This window comes from Trichomycterus rosablanca, chromosome 1 (genome assembly GCF_030014385.1).
Source record: "Trichomycterus rosablanca isolate fTriRos1 chromosome 1, fTriRos1.hap1, whole genome shotgun sequence".
In the NCBI taxonomy this organism is placed as follows: domain Eukaryota; kingdom Metazoa; phylum Chordata; class Actinopteri; order Siluriformes; family Trichomycteridae; genus Trichomycterus; species Trichomycterus rosablanca.
This window is the reverse complement of record NC_085988.1, coordinates 72326071-72346936: the sequence shown is the minus strand read 5'-3', so window position 1 is coordinate 72346936 and position 20866 is coordinate 72326071. Positions and strand designations below refer to the sequence as shown.

Below are 20866 nucleotides of genomic sequence, written 5' to 3'. Positions count from 1 at the left end.
TGCATTTGCATTTACGGAAATAAAAGTTATTATAATGATTTTGTGCTTTATTCACTGTTTTAAAATCACTGCTATTTTTTTGAACACTACTGTATAAAACTCTTTAGTACTAATGTTATTTTATCTACTCATAATTTGACAAATCAACATTAAACAAATAAAAATTTAAGCAAATTAACCCATTAATAAACCAAATAAATACATAATGGTCTTTTCAATTTGTGTTGGAATGTGAAGGTTTAAATTAAAGAAGCTCACCTCTGCTGTCGCTAGAAGAAATGCTGTGCTGTGATTGGTGGTCCTGCAATAAATGTTCAACAGGCCAAAAGTAATATTAATTTATAAGAGACTAATTTCAAATAACAATAAAATTGACCAATCAATTGACCAATTAGAGGGTCAAGGTTTAAGAGCCATGGTTCGCTACTGAGGAGTATATGATCAAAGGACCTGCGTGACTTTGATAATGGCCAATTTACTATAGCTGGATGAAAGGGTTTAAGCATTTCTGAACAGCAAGTGCTCTCTAGAGGGACAAGTCATGAACCATCATGTATTGGTACCAGATACTATAGGATACCTTCAGATGTCTTGTGGACCCTTAGATCTAAGCAGGCCAGTACTGTTTTGACAGCATATGGTCCGAAGTTTTCTGAGGTGTAGATGCAGTTGGTCTATAGAAGTTAGATTAGAAGTAAGGACACATTGATTGAAATTCATTTAAAGAGTAAATTAGAAATAAATGCACTTGGTCTGTAAAAGCTGTCTGAGGAGTTTATTGCACAGCATGGTTATTTAAACAATCCATTAAAGACAAACATATAGCAGGTGATTGTAATAGTGAAATTTAGAGAGGCTTTACTTTCCCCTCCCGTCCTGAGATTAAGACCTTCTTACAGATAGAAAATACTGAACAGGCCAAGCAAACAGGGAGCAAGCCACACAGGTCTGATTCTCTTGCTCAGACCTGGATTACCCAGCATGCTTCTCGCTGAGGTAATAGGGTATGTGCAGTTACAAGCCTGTGCTGTCAATTTTCAGGTCCCTGGTCACCATGATTGCTGTGACAGGGTGCATCTCATCTTTGTGCTCCTTAAAGGTCTTTATAGCCTCGTCACGGAACTTGTCAAACTTATACACGTCTCTGAAAAAAAAAAAGCAGGACTATGAGAGGACTGTTAACAGATTTAATAGCAGTCTTTAACACTTAATAAACTTATTATTTAGCCAATAATTTATTAGCATTTAGTCTCTTTCATAACCAAAATCTGGATAATTACCACATCACTGATTGGAACACAATTGGAATTCTTTCCAATAAATGTTTTGGTTTTTTTGTTTGCTTAAAAATCTGCAGGATTATAAACATGCAAACAGGAGCTGTGATTTTTTTACTTGTTGGTGTAGAAGGTTCTATAAAATTATTTAACTTTGTGGCATGGCCTTTCAATTCTTTGGTAGTGATTATGTTGATTATGATCTATACGACTATAGCTGGTAAATTCTCTGTACCCATATAAAGAGTCCAGTTTGACAGCACTTATTCCAAACAACATAGAACAGTGGTCTCTAGCACAGCTCAGAACAAAAAACCCAAAACCCACATTTTGCTGGAAAAAAAAATCATCCAGATAGTCAGATATATAATGGAAGCAACAAAACTAAATGGGTGATACTAATACACAGATCAGCCATAACATTAAAACCACCTTCTTGTTTCTACACTCACTGTCCATTTTATCAGCTCCACTTAGAAGCACTTTGTAGTCCATCTGTTTCTCTGCATGCTTTGTAAGCCCCCTTTCATGCTGTTCTTCAATGGTCAGGATCCCCACAGGACCACCACAGAGCAGGTATTATTTGGGTGGTGGATCATTTTCAGCACTGCAGTGACACTGTGTGTTAGTGTGTGTTGTGCTGGTATGAGTGGATCAGACACAGCAGTGATGCTGAAATTTATAAACACCTCACTGTCACTGCTGGACTGAGTGGTCCACCAACCAAAAATATCCAGCCAACAGCACCCCATGGGCAGCGTCCTGTGACCACTGATGAAGGTCTAGAAGATGACCAACTCAAACAGCAGCAATAGATGAGCGATCGTCTCTGACTTTACATCTACAAAGTGGATCAACTAGGTAGGAGTGTCTAACAGAGTGGACATTGAGTGGACACTGTATTTAAAAACTCCAGCAGTGCTGCTGTGTCTGATCCACTCATACCAGCACATCACACACTAACACACCACCACCATGTCATTGTCACGGCAGTACTGAGATCATCCACCACCTAAATAATATCTGCTCTGTGGTGGTCCTGACCATTGAAGAACAGGGTGAAAACAAGCTAAAAAAGTATGTAGAGAAACAGATGGACTACAATCAGTAATTGTAGAACTACAAAGTGCTTCTATATGGTAAGTGGAGCTGATAAAATGGACAGTGAGTGTAGAAACAAGAAGCTGGTTTTAATGTTATGGCTGATCGGTGTATATGGTGTCAGCAATGTTCCAGCAGCTTTTATGTTGCATAATAAAATGTTTGGTTACCTGAAGAGTGGACGAGTAAACTTCATCCTGCCCTGCTCCGTGGCCATCTTCAGAGCCAGAGGAACAGCTTCTTCCCACTGTGCTTTGATGCACAGACGCAGCCACCTACGTGTAAAAACATTACAATAAAATAACAATCATTAGCGTTAATCTTTAAAGGAGCTATTCAGTGGTTTTTAGAGAAAAGAAAAAACAGGAACTGTGCACATTGTTAAGAGAAAAATCCATATTATGCAATAAAATGTGGAATCTATATTTAGTTTTGTTCCTTGTAAAGCATTTTACCATAATTGTATTTACAAAATATAGGCAGCTGTAGATAGATAGATAGATAGATAGATAGATAGAGATAGATAGATAGATAGATAGATAGATAGATAGATAGATAGATAGATAGATAGATAGATAGATAGATAGATAGATAGATAGATAGATAGATAGATAGATAGATAGATAGATAGATAGATAGATAGATAGATAGATAGATAGATAGATACTTTATTGATCCCGAAGGACTGGACCAGTAATTAGAAGGTTGCCAGCTCAAGCCTCACCACTGCCAGGTTGCCACTGTTAAGCCCTTGAGCAAGGCCTTTAACCCTCAATTGCTTAGACTGTATACTGTCACAACTGTAAGTCGCTTTGGATAAAAGCATCTGCTAAATGACGAAAATGTCAATGTAAACATTGGATATAAACAGGCGTGTCTAAACGATTGCATTGAATTTTAACAGATAAGATTTTACCATTGTAACATCAGTGGCAACCAAAGCAACAATTAAAAGATAAGAAACTTTTTTTCATTATTGTTTGGTAGAAACCAAAAATCTAGTCCGACGTCTGCTTGGCTTACCTGAAATGGATCTCTGAATTTTTGACACTGTTGAAGTTATACACCTCCTGCATCCTCTTAACATGGGAGAGAGTAAGAGGCTCCTGAAATCAAACAAACTCGGATTAGTCAGTTTAACAGTTAACAAAAAAGGTAATAAACCTGAAAGAAAATTCTAATTCTAAAAAAAACTAGACAGTGTATCAATAATGCCATTGTCATCTGGTTCAGGTATAATCAAAGAACCACCACAAAAAACAAATCTGGCATAAATTAGCAAATCCTGGGACATGGGTGGTACTGTCAAGTCACAGGCAAGCAAGCTTTAAAGGCTACTGTGTTAAGAAAAGAGTCTCAGCACCTGCTTTTTTTGTCCATGTAATCAGCACCATGTTTAAATTTTTATGTACATTCATGGCAGTATAAGAATTCCAGTCCATTGTTCTTATTGATGAACTTATCAGTCTTTGGGAGATTTTTTAACTTTCTGTTTGAAAGAAATTTGGGTATTTTATACACTTTGCCTTAGGTAAAGATTTTCATGGTTCTTGGTATTGATCTAGTCATTGCCTTTTCCTTTGATATTTGAGACATTGTCATGGTGTGTTTCACTTAAATGAGTGTTTGGCAGATATTACATAATGTTTTGTGTTTGAGTGTGTGTCAGGTGCGGGTATGTTAGTTTGAAGAGGCCAACACAGCATTTTGTATATGTTACTCAGTCCATGCTTTTGCTGAGTATGTTTTTGATTTGGTATTTACAAAGGGGTGTATTTCATGTCATTTATTATTGTTGGTGTTACATTCGGGTTGCCATAGGTTTCAGATATATGTATTCACCAGAGGTCCTGTTTTTCCTGTTGAGCTGATCATGTTTGCATTTAATGAGCTCTTTACATGCTGTTTATGGTCAGGTGGTAAGGAATGAGGGTTTACAGTGTTTAAAGACAGGATGTAGAATCTGTGCATATTGGCAGTTTGTGCTTCTGTGTGGGTTCGATGAAGTTTAAGACCAAAAGTAAAGACTGTGCCTCTGTTCTGTAGCTTGAGCTGTAAATTTGTAGGTTTATTTTGTTCATGTGTTGGTTTGTTATTACTGCTGTCGATACATGATTTGTGGTTTTGGATCCATCTGTGAATATAGGTAAGTGGGAGGGGTATTTTTCTCTAATGTTGAGGAAGTTGTTGAGGTATGTATTCTCATGGGTGGCTGACTTCTTGTCGTGGGTAATGTCTAAGATAATATGAGGTCGTTTAAACTTTAATTAGGCTTTTAGGTGCAAAATTTGGAGCAGGGGCTTCTGTGCAATCAATCAATCTCTCTGTATATTGTATGTAATCTATGTCTATGTAAGGCTAGTTTAACTGTGGACAGTATCACCCATATTTCATCTTTCCAATTTCACAAAGGCCAGTTTTTCTGCTTAGTTTTGAATTCTATTTTATCATTAATTTATATGAAGATAGCACAGTTCCATGTACTTTTTTTTGGATGCAGTTTGGGCACCTGAATCGAACACACAGATTGTATAATGCAATGGCAATGATGAGAAACCCTATTTGACCCCCTACAGACACAGCCAACTTTTCTACACAGCTTAGATTTGAATTCGAGAGCCGAGCTCTCCACGGTGGTGAGCTAGTGCAGTAGAGGGCTGAGCCTCCCATGCACCAATAAAAGCACTTTTTAGATGATTTAATTTTCAAAAGCTTAATAAATATGGGTCCTGGTGTAAATACCTCTAGCAGTAGCAAAGCCAGAAACTCAATGAGCTGGTGAGAGGAGAAATCCTTTATATCCTCCTTACTGAACCCCGCCAGGTCAGCATCCTTAGCCTGCCAATACAAACCCACTGCTATTATTGTATGATTTAACATATATTCTATAGTAACAGGTAAAGTCCACATTACCTTCACCCATCTTTGACTTAGAGCAATGCAGGCATCTGCCAGAGTGGTGTCATATCTAAAAAAAGAACAGACAATAGACATCAGGAATGCAGATACATGTCTGCAGCCAAAAAAAGCTGAAATGGCAAAACATTGAGCTTTAGATTGTCCTAACAATACATACATAATTGGCAAACTGGCAACAATTAAACAAATACACTTCCAAAACCCTGACCACTCACTTCCAGGAGACTGGAAAATACAATGATATAGTCTCCACCCAAGGTGTTGCTAACAGAAAAAGAGGATCAGAAAAGCCACGTCATGCAGGATTGGACACATTTTCACCATTTTAAATGTACAGTTCTTAAATACAGGACAAATTCAAGATCTCAGCAAACAAGACTTTTAATATTAATATTCTTGTACCAGAAGGTTGTCTTATTCTGCTTTCTGATCTGTTAAAAAGCCATTTCTTGGAGAAAAAAAACAGACCTAATAAAGTTTTCAGATAAAATATGGACAGTTTTGTTCAGAATGGCTTAGCAGAGTTGTGTGGCGTAACATAACAAATCCCGATTTGTGTTGGTAGATAGTGATGCTCCAGAGAGGTGTCTTTAAAGACCTGGTGAGAAATCTTTACCACGGTTAAGCATTAAAAAGGGAGAGTCATGGTGTGGGAAGCCTTTTCAGCTGCTGGTACTGCTGAGCTGCTGTACTGTAAAAGCTTCTCATATACTCACAACTACTATTTTTTTTTAAAAAGGTGTTTAATTTCATGGACAGATTTCACAGTGTTTTGACGCGCCCCTCTCTGCGTCCACATAATTGGTTGGGGGTTTTCCAAACTCACTTACCCGAGTAGTGTTTTAGCTGCTTTACAATTCGACATCTTGGACATTTCGACTAACTGATTGCTAAATCAATTGCCGTAGGATTGCTAGGACCGCCTCATATTGCAAATTAACCAGTACCATAAGGCACTTGAATGCTACGCGAATAAAAAATGTTAAATTGCTAAACACAAACCTTACATTTTGAATCACAGCAAATTGCATATTACACTTACATTTTTTGGTTCTTGCTTACGAGTTGTTGTTTAGACTATTAATAACGTAATGTTTCGTCTTTTTGAAATGCGCACACACACACTTTCCTATTACTTACTGTGGTTTGTAGGGTGGCATTCCTGGAGTGTGCATCCATCCATTCCAGTCCACTTTATTTAGGATGTCCACCTGACATTGAGTAAAAGGGAGAGATTATAAGTTTTAGGTAGACCTTCAACTGACAAAGTGCTTGCACAATTCTCAAATGCTAAATTTTACATCCCATAATGGATTTTTGATACATGTAGGAGCTCATTTGGTCCTCCACGCTTTACAATTTAGACAGGGTTTTTTTTTTTTGGCAATTCATCTTGCCTGTTCAAGTGCTGTTAGTCAACTAACCCTGTGGTTTTCCAAATTTTTCTGCAGTGCCCCCCTTTTTTTAAATAAGAATATTTTAGAGCCCCCATTTCCCACTCTGATACACACGTACTCGTCTTTTGCTTCCAAACTCCACTGGAATTTATTTTTAACACTGTAATCCAAACAAAACTGCAACTTTTGATTGAATAAAACAAAATACAGAGCCGAATCACCTTTACAGTGGAATTATTAGCAGTGACATGTATTATGTATGTTACATTTTGACTGTGTAACTCTTACAAACTTGTCCATCTTATGCTAGCAGTGCTCAAACATGCCTCATTCAATTGCCTTGTTGCACCCCCTTGTTGCATTACTTCCACTGACCTCAGCTACAACACAACCATAACAGAGATTTAGACATTTAAATATTAATCACGTGTAAAGGTCGACACAGCAGATGTGTTTTGCCATTGGTTACAGTCATACATTTGCAGGTCGCATGTAAGTATGCACCCTAACCCTCACCACGATTCCCACAGAAATGTCCCTTTAAAATCTGGTGTATCCAAGCCTTTACTCTAACAATAACCTTCTCACCTTGTCTTTAAAATAGGTGAAAAGGTAATTTTTCCACTCCTCTGTGGTCGCACTGCCGTAGGCAAACATCTGGATATAGGACTTCACAAATCCCATAAACACCTCTTAACATTAGACACAAAGACATTCGTGTTACAACACAGGTTTGTAATTTTACCTCATTAAGAATGATTTTATACTTTGTGCACTTTACACATTTAATCTAAATCACCACACCATCATATGAAGTTTGTGTTTGTACCTGGGCCTCCCAACAGCTCTTCCAGGTGGTAAAGAAGTGCAAATCCCTTCTCATATGGCACAGATGAGTAGGCATCATCAGGGTCGAGTTCTTGCAGGTTTGGCACTAGGTTAGTTCTGCCATCATTGGGCCCCAACTGGTGCACCTTCAAAAGCAACACACAGGGTGTTGGAGCATACATATTAATAACATTATGTTTATTATTGTGTCCAATTGCATTATTGCTTTTATTGTGCTTAGTTTGTTTATGAATTATAAATAAATGACATGCATCACATTGTTTATTTCATGACTTATATGCAGTACATTACTATACAATGTAGAGTGTGCTATATGGTTGTATATTAAGTTAACATAAAAAGCTGAAGGCACTTGACTGGTCCAGCAGTCTATTATGCTAGCTCAGCTGATATCCAAAATTAAAATCTTAGAGGTACTAGCAGCAGTCTACGTATTGGCGCATTCCTGCCTTGCACCCAGTGTTTCCTGCTAGAACCAGACCTGTTGTGTCCTTGACCAGAATACAGAGTTTTTTTATACATTTGATTCATTTGTTTTTCCTCTTTATTACTTTTTGTTATTTTTAGATTATCTCTCTCGCATTGCTGTCCATATATAATGCAATATACTACACTAATAAATATACTGCATTATACTGTGCAACCTGATAGTATCATATCAAATATAAATTATTTATATAAATATTTTGAGTAATACTATAAAAAACTAGAATATTGTTTGGAAAAACTATTTTTATATAAATGATATTTTATTTTAATATTATATGCTATTATTTCAGTGTGAGTTTGAGGGAAGGTTTAAAATAAAATAGACAGGAACTGGTGTGTTAGTGGTTACTGAAAAGTATAAAATGAAATAAAATAAACAGCCACACTGTTGCTATTAGAATACAAGGACATGAACCAAACTGTTGTACCAAAATGTACCAAGGAACCAAATGTATGGCCTTTGTGTTAGTTTGTCTTGGATTTATTCAGGTGACTTACAGACTCCTGTAGCTCTTTCCATCCTCCCATGGCTTTAAACTGCCTGAACTGCTCACCCTCCATCGCCCTGCCAATCATTCTCTCCAGATACACAGTGTGTCCCTCGTTCAACCTGAAGTAGTAAACAACTGATTCCTATAAATAATCAGGGCTGAAAAGTTTGATCAAATTGTTCCACAGTCTTAAATACATTCTTCCTGCTTTAGTACAAAAATACCACACTAGCATGCCAAATTGTTAGGGGAACAAATATTTATTTAAACATATTTTAAGTTTAAAGTTATTACTATCATTAGATGTTTACAAAATGTTTTAAAATGTTATCACTGATGGTGATGTCATTATCTGATGTAATTTTTAAATATAGTCTTATAACCTTCTCTTAATGTATTTATTTATATCTTTATTTATACATTTTACTTTTACCACCACTTTATCCTGGTCAGGGTCATGGTTGGTCAGATTCCCCTGAAAACACAGGGCATAAGGCAGGACTTCACCCTGTACAGGGTGCCAATCTATTGCAGGGCATTGGCAATAACTCCTCCTCCCCAACACCAAACCCAAACATGCATTTTATATACACATAATGTATCAATTACTGTATTTTTAGCAAGAAAAATTAAATTATAATAAATTTTATTTCAATTGTAACTTTATTTTACAGTAATAAAAACCTATTTTAAAACCTATAAAAAGAAATATATAAATTACTTTTTGTTTCCTTTATCCAGCATTATTTTTATTATTATTCCCTTTCTTCTTCTTAGACATTTAAAATGCTATTTTTTTTCTGCAATCCCTTAAACCTGTCCTCTGGCAAGAAAAAAAGCCTTCCCGTAATACTAACCTTTTCTACTTCACTTTCTGCAGTTTGATATACTGGCTTTCTCACTACAGCTAAACTCAACTAGTTTAGAAGGAAACAGACCACAAGTCTCTTACAGGTCACCTCAAACCAGGTGGTTATTCAAAAGTTCTAAACAAAATAATTAAATAGGTTCATTTGCACTGGCACTAGATGCATTTAAACCAGTCAGGATGAACTGCTTTATACTGATATATACTGTAAAATAAATAGATTATGAGCATGTGTGTATAGTGACTGACCAGAAATGCTCCCAGGTTTTATTGGTCACCAGGTTTCCAGTCCAGCTGTGGGAAATCTCATGAGCAATAACCTACAGTCAGAAACAATTATATTAATGATACACATAATAAACAATTACCTATTTGACACACTATTTGTACAAGGTCAGGACAATTCTGGCTGCCTGTAGCCACCCCGTTTGAGGAGTTCAAGTTGCTTGTCTATCCAAAGACGCAGCTTGCCAACATTCAGGGCAGTTTGCCAGTCATGTGTCCCACTTGCCACTGGGCCTTTAAATAACTCATTGTATTTTGATATTGTAGTCATAGGCTCTTTATTGTAACCCAGTGGGACTCACATGTTGGATTGACTGTTGAACAATGATTATTGTTTGTCTGATGTTTTGTGTGGCAATAGCTGACTGTATAACAAATTCCCCCACAAGGATAAATAATAAACCATAAGGTTTTATAAAACACCACATAAAAAAGTAACTTACAGTAGCGAGGGAGCGGTCTCCAGCCTGATAATGAAAACAAAAAACAAGAAGAATTTATTAGGACACAAACGCATTTCATTTATTGATATGTCTAAAAAAAATGTGATTCCAGATGCAATAATGCAGGGTTTTTCGAACTGAAAAATAGAAAACTAATAATAATGAAATAAACTTGTACGTGAACGCCCTCTTGTGTAGCCTTCATGTTACATCTTGTATAGAGAGAGTAAGATGCATTCTGTTGCCTGGGTCACATAAAAGAAATCATGGACAAAATGTGGGTTGCTTGAAAAAGTTAGAAAAAGCCTGCACTATTTAACACTCAGCCAAAATAAAGCAAGACTTTGACTGAATGAATAAAAGTCAAAGTGGTGTGGAAAAGTCATCAGAACAATCATGCTAAGAAACCAATCACCCTTGTGAAAAAGTAACACAACCCCCTACCACTTAATAAAGCCTATTTAGTTTACTAAATAGTATATAATATTATAATATTTAATATATAATATAATTTTACTCATCTTGTTCCTCAACATCAATCTAGAAATAATGAGATGTTTAAATTGGTAGCAATAAACAAACACTGTGACCAATCATTTGAGATTTGGAAGAGTAGCTTTTGGTGTCACCGTCTTCATTCCATCCAACTATGTGGAATGTATGCCAGGAGAAAATTTATTTTTCTGTTATTCAACCATAAATGCCTTTATTGTTTTATGAATTCTATAGTCAAAATAGATCTAAAACAGAGCTATTAGTTTGAAGTGCTCTGCCAAAACGGAAGATGGGTTTCAGCTGTAAAAACATGTCAACGTGTGGTGAAAACCTCAAAGTAACGAGATGAACATCACACCTCTGGTAGAAACATCCTGTGTTAAAAATGATTTTAGAAAAGGGAAGATGGCTTGTATGTTTGAAAAATGAATTTGCAAACACACTCCAACACGTGTGCAGTAGCCGACTGCATCTTTTCAAATGCACAAGGAGAGTTCATATGCAGATCAGCTTTGTGTACGGAGAGCCACACCCTGATCAATGCATTATCCCTTGCCTCTGTGCATGCGCCATCAATCAGCCAGCAGAGGTCGTAAATGCATCAGTTAGGAGGAATCCCCGTCCGGCTCCCATACTGTGTGTACAACAGCCAATCGGTAAAACCAATTGGTAAGTTCTGTCAATCCAGAGACAATTTAAGATGATCTGACCGCCAGATATCAGGTATGTCATTTTCTTAAAGTAAAGGTGGTACAAAAACACAGACATGAAGTGTGCAGACAGAATAAAATCACAAAGTAGCATGTGTAAAAAATAATTACCACAGGAATACCATGTACATCTACAGTAAAAGTAGAGCTGATTTATAATGGGACTGGTTTGAGAAAAATATGTGTTTTTATTCATACAGTAGAAAAAAACTTGCAAAGTAAATCATATGTGGTAAGAGACGTAGTGGATACTGACCAGTACTGTGGGCGTGGCATAGGTGACACAAGGGTTTTCCATGCCACCATATGGGAAAGATGGAGGAAGAACCAGCACATCATACTGTCCCCATACATACGGTCCCGCCAGATTTTCTGCAATCTTTAACATCTTCTCCGTCTAACAGACACAAGCAGAGCACAAACATAAAATCCTGAATTAAATTCATTCATTTTTAAACTCATGCGCCAAAAACAAATCATACTTACCTCAGAGAACTCGAACGCTGCCTTGTCCACATACTCCTTCTCAGACCAAACTCTGGTTCGGGGTCCAACCTCCCTGTATAACACACAGCACACATTTTTAGAGCTCTTTATAGCTACCATGTCTTTAAAAACTACCCCCCCCCCCCCCCCCCCCCCCTTTTGTGCTGTGCAGCTGTGTCGAATTCGTGATTTAGAAATGTATTGGCTTTAAGATTTAAACTCTGGTTCATTCTAGCAAAGGAAAACTGTTTATTTACCGAGATCTGCATTTTGCACCACTCTTTTTTTCCACCCTGAACAGACTGCCACTCCCTGCTGCTAAAAAGTATCCCTAAAACCTAGACAGTAAGCTTGGAGTTATACTGTATATTTTTTCCACATTTTTATGACTAAACTGAGCTCCAGCGTACATAATATGACTGATGTGTTAACACCTGAACCCCCCAACACACACACACACACACACACACACACACACACACACACGCTATAATTTGCAACTAACAAAGCCCATACAGGGTTGATAAGATAGATTTACATGCATTTACTTTTGCAGAGCTTTTAAAAATTGGTTAGAACATTTGTGAAGGTTTACGTGAAACAAAACAGAAGTCAAGATCAACATGAGAAAAGTTACCTGCTTTCTAGAGCTCCGACCACAATGGCAATAAGGTATGAAGGCATGGGTACCTGAGAATTAAACACAAGCACATCAAGACACAAATGTAGCAACACACATGAACAATCAATCTTCAAACATATTGCTTAAATAATGATTAAAATGTGCATGCTAACATGTTTTATTATTTAACTACACAAAGATTTTTTATGTTAAATGACACATTAATAAGTAGAAATAAACAGAAAAAACAGATCTAAAACATGTAATTCTATATTTAAGCACACAGGCCATTATGTATTCACATTCTGCATGGTCAAACCTGATTATTAACTAAAGATTTTACAAAGAAATATTTTTGGTTATTTATTAATTTCATCACATTTAAACTGGTCCGACTATGTGGAAATTTGAGTGTAATAATTTGTGGTTATAAAGTGGTTGACTGACAGTTAAATCAGCCCCCGGAATCAATGTTTGCAATGCAGTAACACACAGGACGACAATCGATCAGCCAAAGATATCCCCTTAGATACCATCAGACATTGCCAATCCTGTCTATATATAGCCGGCAGATAGAATTCAAACACTGGATCTCAGTGTGGCCTAGTGTAGCTAATTGCTGTGCCACCTGAGCACCTCCAAAGAGGAATGATTCTTGTATGACAGTGGTAGCCTAGAGAGGTAGAGCTGTGGGTTACCACCTATAAGGCTGTGGGTTTGAATCCCGGCCCAGATAGTTAGATAAAAAAAAAAAGAAAGTCATGTTGGCTAACTGGTTGTCGGAAGCGGTAGATGATGCGGTTGTTGTCAGAAGGATCTGGCTCCTGCCCATCACGCAGCGCACTCATGACAGCAATCAGCTCTTTGGGCACAGACACCTAAAACACGCACGTGCACACACACACAAATGCAAGGGTTATTGTGATTAAAATCATACAGTAGTCATTTGATTTCTGCTTAAATGAACTGCCAATATGTGTCTGGTCAAAGCACTAACATGTACATGATAAGGCTCTCAGTGAGAATCTACTGCTTGTTGGTAAAAAGAAGCAGCCAGCAAATGCACCTGTGGTGGATGGGGCAGGAGTTAGCCCACAACTCTTTGCAGCTCTTTGCATTAAAATAGCCCAAACAGCTCCCTCCTGTGGTGGACCTTCTGCCTGTTAGACTTAAGTCCAAGTCTGTGATCTACCAAATGACCATCATCAAAAACTGTAATGTAGTATCATTCACACCTAATAATAACTGTGAATCTATATAAAATGATCTTAGTTTGATGTAGGCACAAATGTAAATTAAAAATTAGAATCATTATTTGAATTATATATCAATTCTAAACAAAAAACTACGAATAATTAGCAGTAGCCTTACCTCTTCTTCTGACAATAAATGCATGTAATCTTATAAAAATACTATTTGTATCTGTATAATTACCTAGACATTTTAAAGCATCAATTTTTAAAAGTATTTAAATGCTATAAAAACGCATTTGAATATGTTGGTTTAAGCTTGGTACCTGGGCATAGTAGGTGTGTTTCACTGAAGGAGTGTCCTGACAGGGAACCATAGTCCTGCAGTGAGTTGCCTGTTTAATTAAAGAAAGCAGTATGTTACTTCAGCACTGTACTCAGTTATACATTAATTCATGGCACATGGAAGTAAATGTATAAATTCAATGTAAAACAATTTCATAAGTAATACTTCCTCATGGGATCATTGTTGTTAAAATAAGATGATTCCAAATGTAATGCCTGTCCTAAAAAGGCCAGAGACAGGAGTATGTTTACCACTACATTTAAAGTATCATTTAAACAACACTTAATCGCCAGGGGACTAAAGACACAAACTCTTCATGTTTAAAAACAATTTAAGCTTTTATTCCATTTCACTCTCTGACCTCTTGATTATGAAGCCACACTAAAACTTGCGACTTCCTTTTGTGATGTTGTGAAATAAGCTGGGACTTCTCTAAATGATAAAAAAAAGAACCAAAATCTGCAAAGCAGTATCATTGCTTGACATACATGTGCACGTATCTTTCAGCTCTAACACGTGTGCAAATTACCAAGGACATGGGTACATTATAGATGGCATGGTATAGATAGCGTACCATTTTTCCATGTACTATTATCAGAATTAAAACTGATCTTACTTGTAAATAAATCATATAGTTCAGCATGCTAAGTAAATTAGTAGCTAACTTACAAATTATCAAGTACAGTTTTTTTAATGATTACTTATTAGGATTTTACCATCATGTTTTAAACACTGGTTGGCTGCATTCATGATAGGACAGGTAGTGAGGCAACAGTGCCAACCCAAGTAAAGTTTTATAATGAACTACTTATAATATACAGATTTGTAATGGACCAGTTGTGTTTACTCATATGAGGCAAGCCAGCTCAGTATAGAAATGCTTGAAGTAATGACAGAAAAATGTGTAGCCATTTAAACTGAATTTAAACAACCGTTTATTCTGACAATTTCGGGTGTTTAATGACAGTAAACATGTATAGATTATCCTTGACCTTGTCATTTCTATTGTCACCTTAAACAAATAATATTAGCAAAATAATACTTTACGTTTGTTAATTACAGTAAAGAATTCAAACTAATGTTGTGAAAACCTGCTTAAGGGTAAAACAGTAAAAAATGTTCATTTGATTTCACAATTACAACATTGCGGCCACATTCAGGTTGCAACAATTCTCTGATAAAGCTTAATAATAGTTCAAGAGTCAGTAACTAACACACGCACACACTTCCTAGAACACAGCCGATAAACACAGTAATAAACAGAGGAAACTTGAGCCTGTAAAAGATAACAAGTAGAGAAAGGCATAAAGGTTGTTGCAGAACTGAAAATACACTGTCAGCAATTTGGTTTCACAAGTGTGTGGTGCAACCAAAGGACGGCTGTAACAGCAGCACTCCTGCCAAAACAGAGGGTTAAACTGGAACTGGAGAGTGCATTTGACAGAACATTCAGTAAACTATACCTATTAGATGAGCATTATACCTGGCATTGGCTGAATAGGTAGGGATGCTTTTTCCCAGCAGTCTGTGCAGGACTCAGCCACTGCAGAGCCGAGGCCCGGGGTGACGTCTCGTACTCGATTTCCATTATCACATGCTGCCCGCTAAACACAAAACATAATGAATATACATCACCACTTTGGCTGTTTCATTAATATAGTGCAAGCTAAAACAGTAGAGGTGAACAGTTTGTTTATTAGGATTTTAACATCATGTTCTACACCTTGGCAAAATTCATGACAGGAACAGTAGGTACTCACTACACAAGGTCCATCAGTCCACACAAGGTTATACTGAAGTCATGGATAGTCATGGACAATTTTGTATCTCCAATTCACCTCACTTGCATGTCTTTGGACTGTGGGAAGAAAACGGGAACACCCAGAGTAAACCCACGCAGACACGGGGAGAACATGCAAACTCCACACAGAAAGGACCCGGACCGCTCCACCTGGGGATCGAACCCAGGACCAAACACCATACACGTGAACAGAGTAAAAAAATAATTAAATAAATAAAATATGAACTATTTCTATCCCTTTACAGCCAAACTAGTGACCAAAGATTTTTGGACAACTGTTATAAGCTTATTTGAGGGATGACCATATGACACGTTTATGGGATGTAATAATAATTATTGTAATAATAATATATAAAACAGCATTGTATAATATCAATATAATTGTATAATATCATTGTGTGCTGATTGGTCCACCATGCACTTATCGTCAGGTTACTGGATGTCCTATAAGGGTCCCTTTTGATTTATAAATGGTGTACATATGTGAGGGGTGGTTGTTGTTTAATTCTTAACACCATGTCAGCTGCTATGGCTAATATCATGGCTAACTAATAGATTCAGTCTTTAAACATCAAAGTGGTGGGTCGATTTGCTTTCTTTACTTGTGTGTATGGTAAGTAAAGTGAATGTGTAACAATGAGGGTGTAGAGTTTTAATAGTTTTTTTTTTCATTATATGGTGTTTTTAAGTGCAAGTGCTTCTTTACTAAGGTAAAGATTTCCCTTGTAGCTGTTCATATTGTAGAATTTTTTTTCTGATGGTGTCATGATGGTGATTGGATCTGTTGGCATGAATAGAGGATGTGTTTAATAGAAGTTCTTGATCCACAGAATGGGCGAGTGGGGGCCTGGCCTCATTTTAGCAAGTAGGTATGGGTTGATTTGGTGTGTCCTATGCAGCATCTAGTGTAGATACATTGTTCCCATCGTTTTTGGGGGTATTGAATATGTGAGGGGTATATATAGTATTTACATTTATACAACTTACAATTAAGACTGTATACATTGCAAGCAATTGAGAGTTAAGTACAGAACTAGTAACTGAAAGGCCCTTGAGCAAGACCCAACAGTGGCAACCTGGCAGATGTGTGGCTTGAACCAGTGACCTTCCAGTTAATAGTCCTGTACTTTAACTGCTGAGCTAACACTGCCCTTTGAGCACTGAATATACATACCTATCTGGTACATATGTTCATTCATTATTTTAAGAGCTACATCTACCATGGCGATGAACTTTGTGTGTATACAATGACTGAGTAGCCCATCTAATGCTCTGTATGCTTGTACCCCCCCTCCCCCAATATCCCCTGTACCCCATTCATTAATAAAAATGGACTTGGATAGGACCTCCAGTGTGGTGGATCCTTCTCAGCACACAATGACATTAACATATCAAAGCATATCAGGTGGTTCTATGTCATTGGGATTTTTAAACGCTATTTCATGCTGGCCTCTTTATTAGGAACACATGACCTTTTAGCATTTGTTGAAGGAAAGTGTTGTAATATACCGTGAGAGCTCAAAAGGCAGGGTGATATCCAGAGGGCTGCCTTTATAACCCTGCTGCTGCTCCCCCAGAGTGAACTTAGCATCTTGGCCGTTGGCTGACACCTTTAAGATCTTCAGGTCCTTTGTATCAAGGGTCTAAAACACAGAGGTAATAACATGATTAGGAAGCATTTAATAAGAGATATTGCTAGATAATAACCTGAATGAACTGCTTTGAACTTTGTTCAGTTATTAAATCAATTGTGCAGCAATTTCTAACCTAATCTTTATTAACCTTATCTGCAGTTTATGAGTGAACACTATGACACATTTCTACTTACTTTAAAGGTACAGAAAACCCATCAACAGCGACCCTGACCAGAATAAAGCAATAGTAAAAAAGTGAAAATGAGATAAATAGCCCCAGCAAACTCCGTTAGACATTTACTAATAGTGAGGTTATAAAGGTTTTAAATGTTTTGTGTCAGTATAAACGCTTGTTCAAAAAAATGTTCAAAGTATTGTTTGCGTTTATGCGAGTGATGGTCATGCATAAGCTGCGAACATGAAAATAGAGCTTAGGTTAAAAAAAAAAAAAAAAACACTGAACTGTTCCTGTATCTACTGATTAGGGCTAAATGATAAGGACCAAAAGCTGATTGCAATCTTAATGCTGGAACATTTTGTAATGGCAGCATAATTTGCAAAATATTGAAATAATTAGCAAATTAGCAATGTTTTTTAGATATTTTTTGCAAGATTTTTGCAAGTTGGGTCATGTGAATTGGCAGTTCTAGCCTAGCAGTTAAGGTACTGGACTAGAAAGCAAAAGGTTGCTGGTTCAAACCCCACCACTGCCAGGTTGACACTGTTGGGCCCTTGGGCAAGGCCCTTTACCCTGAATCGCTCAGACTGTATGATGTAAGTCGCTTTGGACAAAGGCGTCTGCTAAATGCTGAAAATGTAAATGTAAAATTAATTGTCTGTAAAGATGAAAGGAGAAAAGATCAGAATGCTCACTGAATACACAAATGATTGGTTAAAGGTCTCATTTTAGCTTGTATGGATGTCAACAGTACAAACTTGATGTCAAAATATGAATACCTAGACTTCTCTATTTGCACCCATTTTTTACTGTGCATTCATGAAATGCAAAAAATTTAACAACAGCCTCCAGAAGTTGTTAATAACATTTGCAAATCTAAAAAAAATAAAAAAAATACATTTTTATTTATTCATTTATTAGGATTTTAACATTTTTACATTTACTCATTACACAAGATTTATCAGATTACAAGTTTAATGTCAAACACAGTCATGGACAATTTAGTATCTCCAGTTCACCTCATTGCATGTCTTTGGACTGTGGGAGGAAACTGGAGCTCCCAGAGGAAAGCCACGCAGACAAGGGGAGAACATGCAAACTCTACACAGAAAGGACCCAGACCGCCCCACCTTGGGATCGAACCCAGGACCTTCTCGCTGTGAGGCGACAGGGCTACCCACCGAGCAACAATGCCCACCAAACAAATAAATAAATAAATAAATACAAATAATCCTGAACACCACCTTGTCTAGGTTATAGAGATGTTAATAACTCACCAGCTAAACAACAACCACCACCAAAAAAGTCATTGTTTAGTTAATGCTGTTGGTTAAAATGTCATTTATTTCTCACAGCTGACACCTTAATCAAATTGAGCAGAGCTAGAAAGCTCGCTCAGTGTGCACGTGCTGTTTTTGGGTACAACCTTGAAGACTGAACACTGAAATTATTAGAAATTAAAATTACAAACAGTGATGCTGTTTTGCATCAGTATCGAGTCTAAATGCATTTCAAACTCTGCACATGTGGATCTGTGTGTGTGTATAAACATGATGTGTGTATTTTGCACCTTGCCTCAGTGTAAAGGTAGACATCTGCTCGTTAATTCTACATTTAAAACACTGCTTATGTTTTACATTACTGCTACATTCACTAAATTACAGTTTTTTAAATAAAAGTATAAGCTTGATAATGCAAAACTGACGTGTTTTTGTAGATGGATGGGATGCTGTAAGCTTGCCAGTAATTGGTTAACCGCAGACTAATGATGGTTGTTATCAGTTAAAAGAAATTAGCAAAATTTGCATCCCTATTTGTTTGACTGAAGATTCAAAGCAGCAGGAAAGTTGTTTAGATTTCATTAGTATCAGAACTACACCTATAAATCTTTATCTGCCAACTTAAAGTTTTGTTTTATTTCTGGATAAAACCTCATTTGCTATGCCATTTAACCCATTTATTATTGCCAGTTCGAAATGCCATCAGGCTTTATCAACCAACACCCAAACCAAAGTCCATTATATATCTGTGAACTGTAGCAAATCAGGCATGCATGGCTCTACTAAATAATCATCTATAAAACCATTTGCATTAGAACTGGCTAAGATTTCTTAATACAATTGTTTCTTTTTGTACCAGATACAAGGTACGTTAAGAAAGGAAAAAATATTGCTTTATAGTTAATAAAACCTGTACTTATTATGATCCTGTATGGTAGTTAAAAGAAGGAGTGCAAAATCGGATACAACTTACTGGATATATTCACACTTAATTGCTAGTTTTCCTAATAATCTTCCATTACACTACACTCACCGTATTACCAGGTACATCTGTCATATTATACAATTACAGGCACCCTGCCAGGGGTGTACAAACTGCTCACAGAATGTTTTGGCTAGTTTTGGAAAAATCTTAACCCAACTATTAAAGCTATCTTAGTGCACAACACACTGTCATAGCACTAACATGTCCTGGACTACTCCAGCTGGGAATCGAACCCAGGAGCTTCTTACTGTGAAGTTATATATATATATATCATCTATCGATCTATCGATCTATCGATAGATAGATAGATAGATAGATAGATAGATAGATAGATAGATAGATAGATAGATAGATAGATAGATAGATAGATAGATAGATAGATAGATAGATAGATAGATAGATAGATAGATAGATCGATAGATAGATAGATAGATAGATCGATAGATCGATAGATAGACAACTCTGTCTATTTACTTTACAGCTCTGAAGCTAACTAGCATTAACTAAGACATTAGAATTATTGAGACGTTACCAAAAGAGAGAATTTATCCTCCAACACCTCCACAGTCATGGCGACCTTGGCCTTGAGAACATGATTATCGAAGTCCACATAGAAATTGAGGTTTAAATGTCGGATGACACATTTAGAGAAAGAAGAGAAGGAGCAGGGATCAGAGATAGGAGCCATGGTTATTCAGAGCACTCGGCGCAATCACACTCACACTGGTCTGATGTTGCAACTTAACCAACTCACTGACTACATGTGACGGAAAGCGGCCTGAGCAGCATGGGAAATGTAGTTCCAAAACCTTACTCTACACACACGGCTGTTACAGATGAATGAAACGGTATGATTGTTGCCCTCTAGTGGTTTGAGGACGAAAAGTACGGTTGGTGATGCACAGGTCAAGGCAGAGACGTACTGTCAGGGAAAGCATCCCATAATATCCACTGATCTGTGCTATGAACGTAATTTCTGTATATGATTCCAATCATTCCAATCTATTTCTTTTTTAGTTT

General features: G+C 36.9%; 1 protein-coding gene across 2 annotated transcripts; it reads right to left on the bottom strand.

The window, feature by feature from the left end:
• Positions 1-760: 760 nt before the first annotated feature.
• lta4h (leukotriene A4 hydrolase) lies at positions 761-20564 on the bottom strand. 2 transcript variants are annotated; one of them, XM_062996119.1, is made up of 19 exons: positions 20379-20564; positions 17279-17412; positions 15452-15572; positions 13949-14017; positions 13206-13310; positions 12448-12500; positions 11811-11883; positions 11581-11721; positions 10120-10143; positions 9641-9711; positions 8531-8642; positions 7524-7668; positions 7283-7386; positions 6438-6508; positions 5292-5346; positions 5121-5216; positions 3402-3484; positions 2549-2653; positions 761-1144 (listed from the first exon to the last, which is right to left on the bottom strand). In XM_062996119.1, exons 1-19 carry the CDS (start codon positions 20532-20534, stop codon positions 1015-1017), a joined length of 1848 nt encoding a protein of 615 aa, XP_062852189.1. In that variant the 5' UTR covers positions 20535-20564; the 3' UTR covers positions 761-1014. The 2 variants fall into 2 exon arrangements, with proteins under 2 accessions (XP_062852189.1, XP_062852198.1); XM_062996128.1 differs by lacking the exons at positions 13949-14017; positions 15452-15572; positions 17279-17412; positions 20379-20564 and adding an exon at positions 13499-13597.
• Positions 20565-20866: the final 302 nt, after the last annotated feature.

Bases quoted from the DNA above. Each gene is read 5' to 3' on its own strand.
- lta4h (XM_062996119.1), bottom strand. From the start codon at position 20,534: ATGGCTCCTATCTCTGATCCCTGCTCCTTCTCTTCTTTCTCTAAATGT. The intron at 15,573-17,278 runs GTATATTACAAC...TTTTGTGTTTAG, and splicing joins CTGCCTTTTGAGCTCTCACG to CGGGCAGCATGTGATAATGG. The intron at 11,884-12,447 runs GTAACTTTTCTC...TGTGTTATACAG, and splicing joins GTCGGAGCTCTAGAAAGCAG to GGAGGTTGGACCCCGAACCA.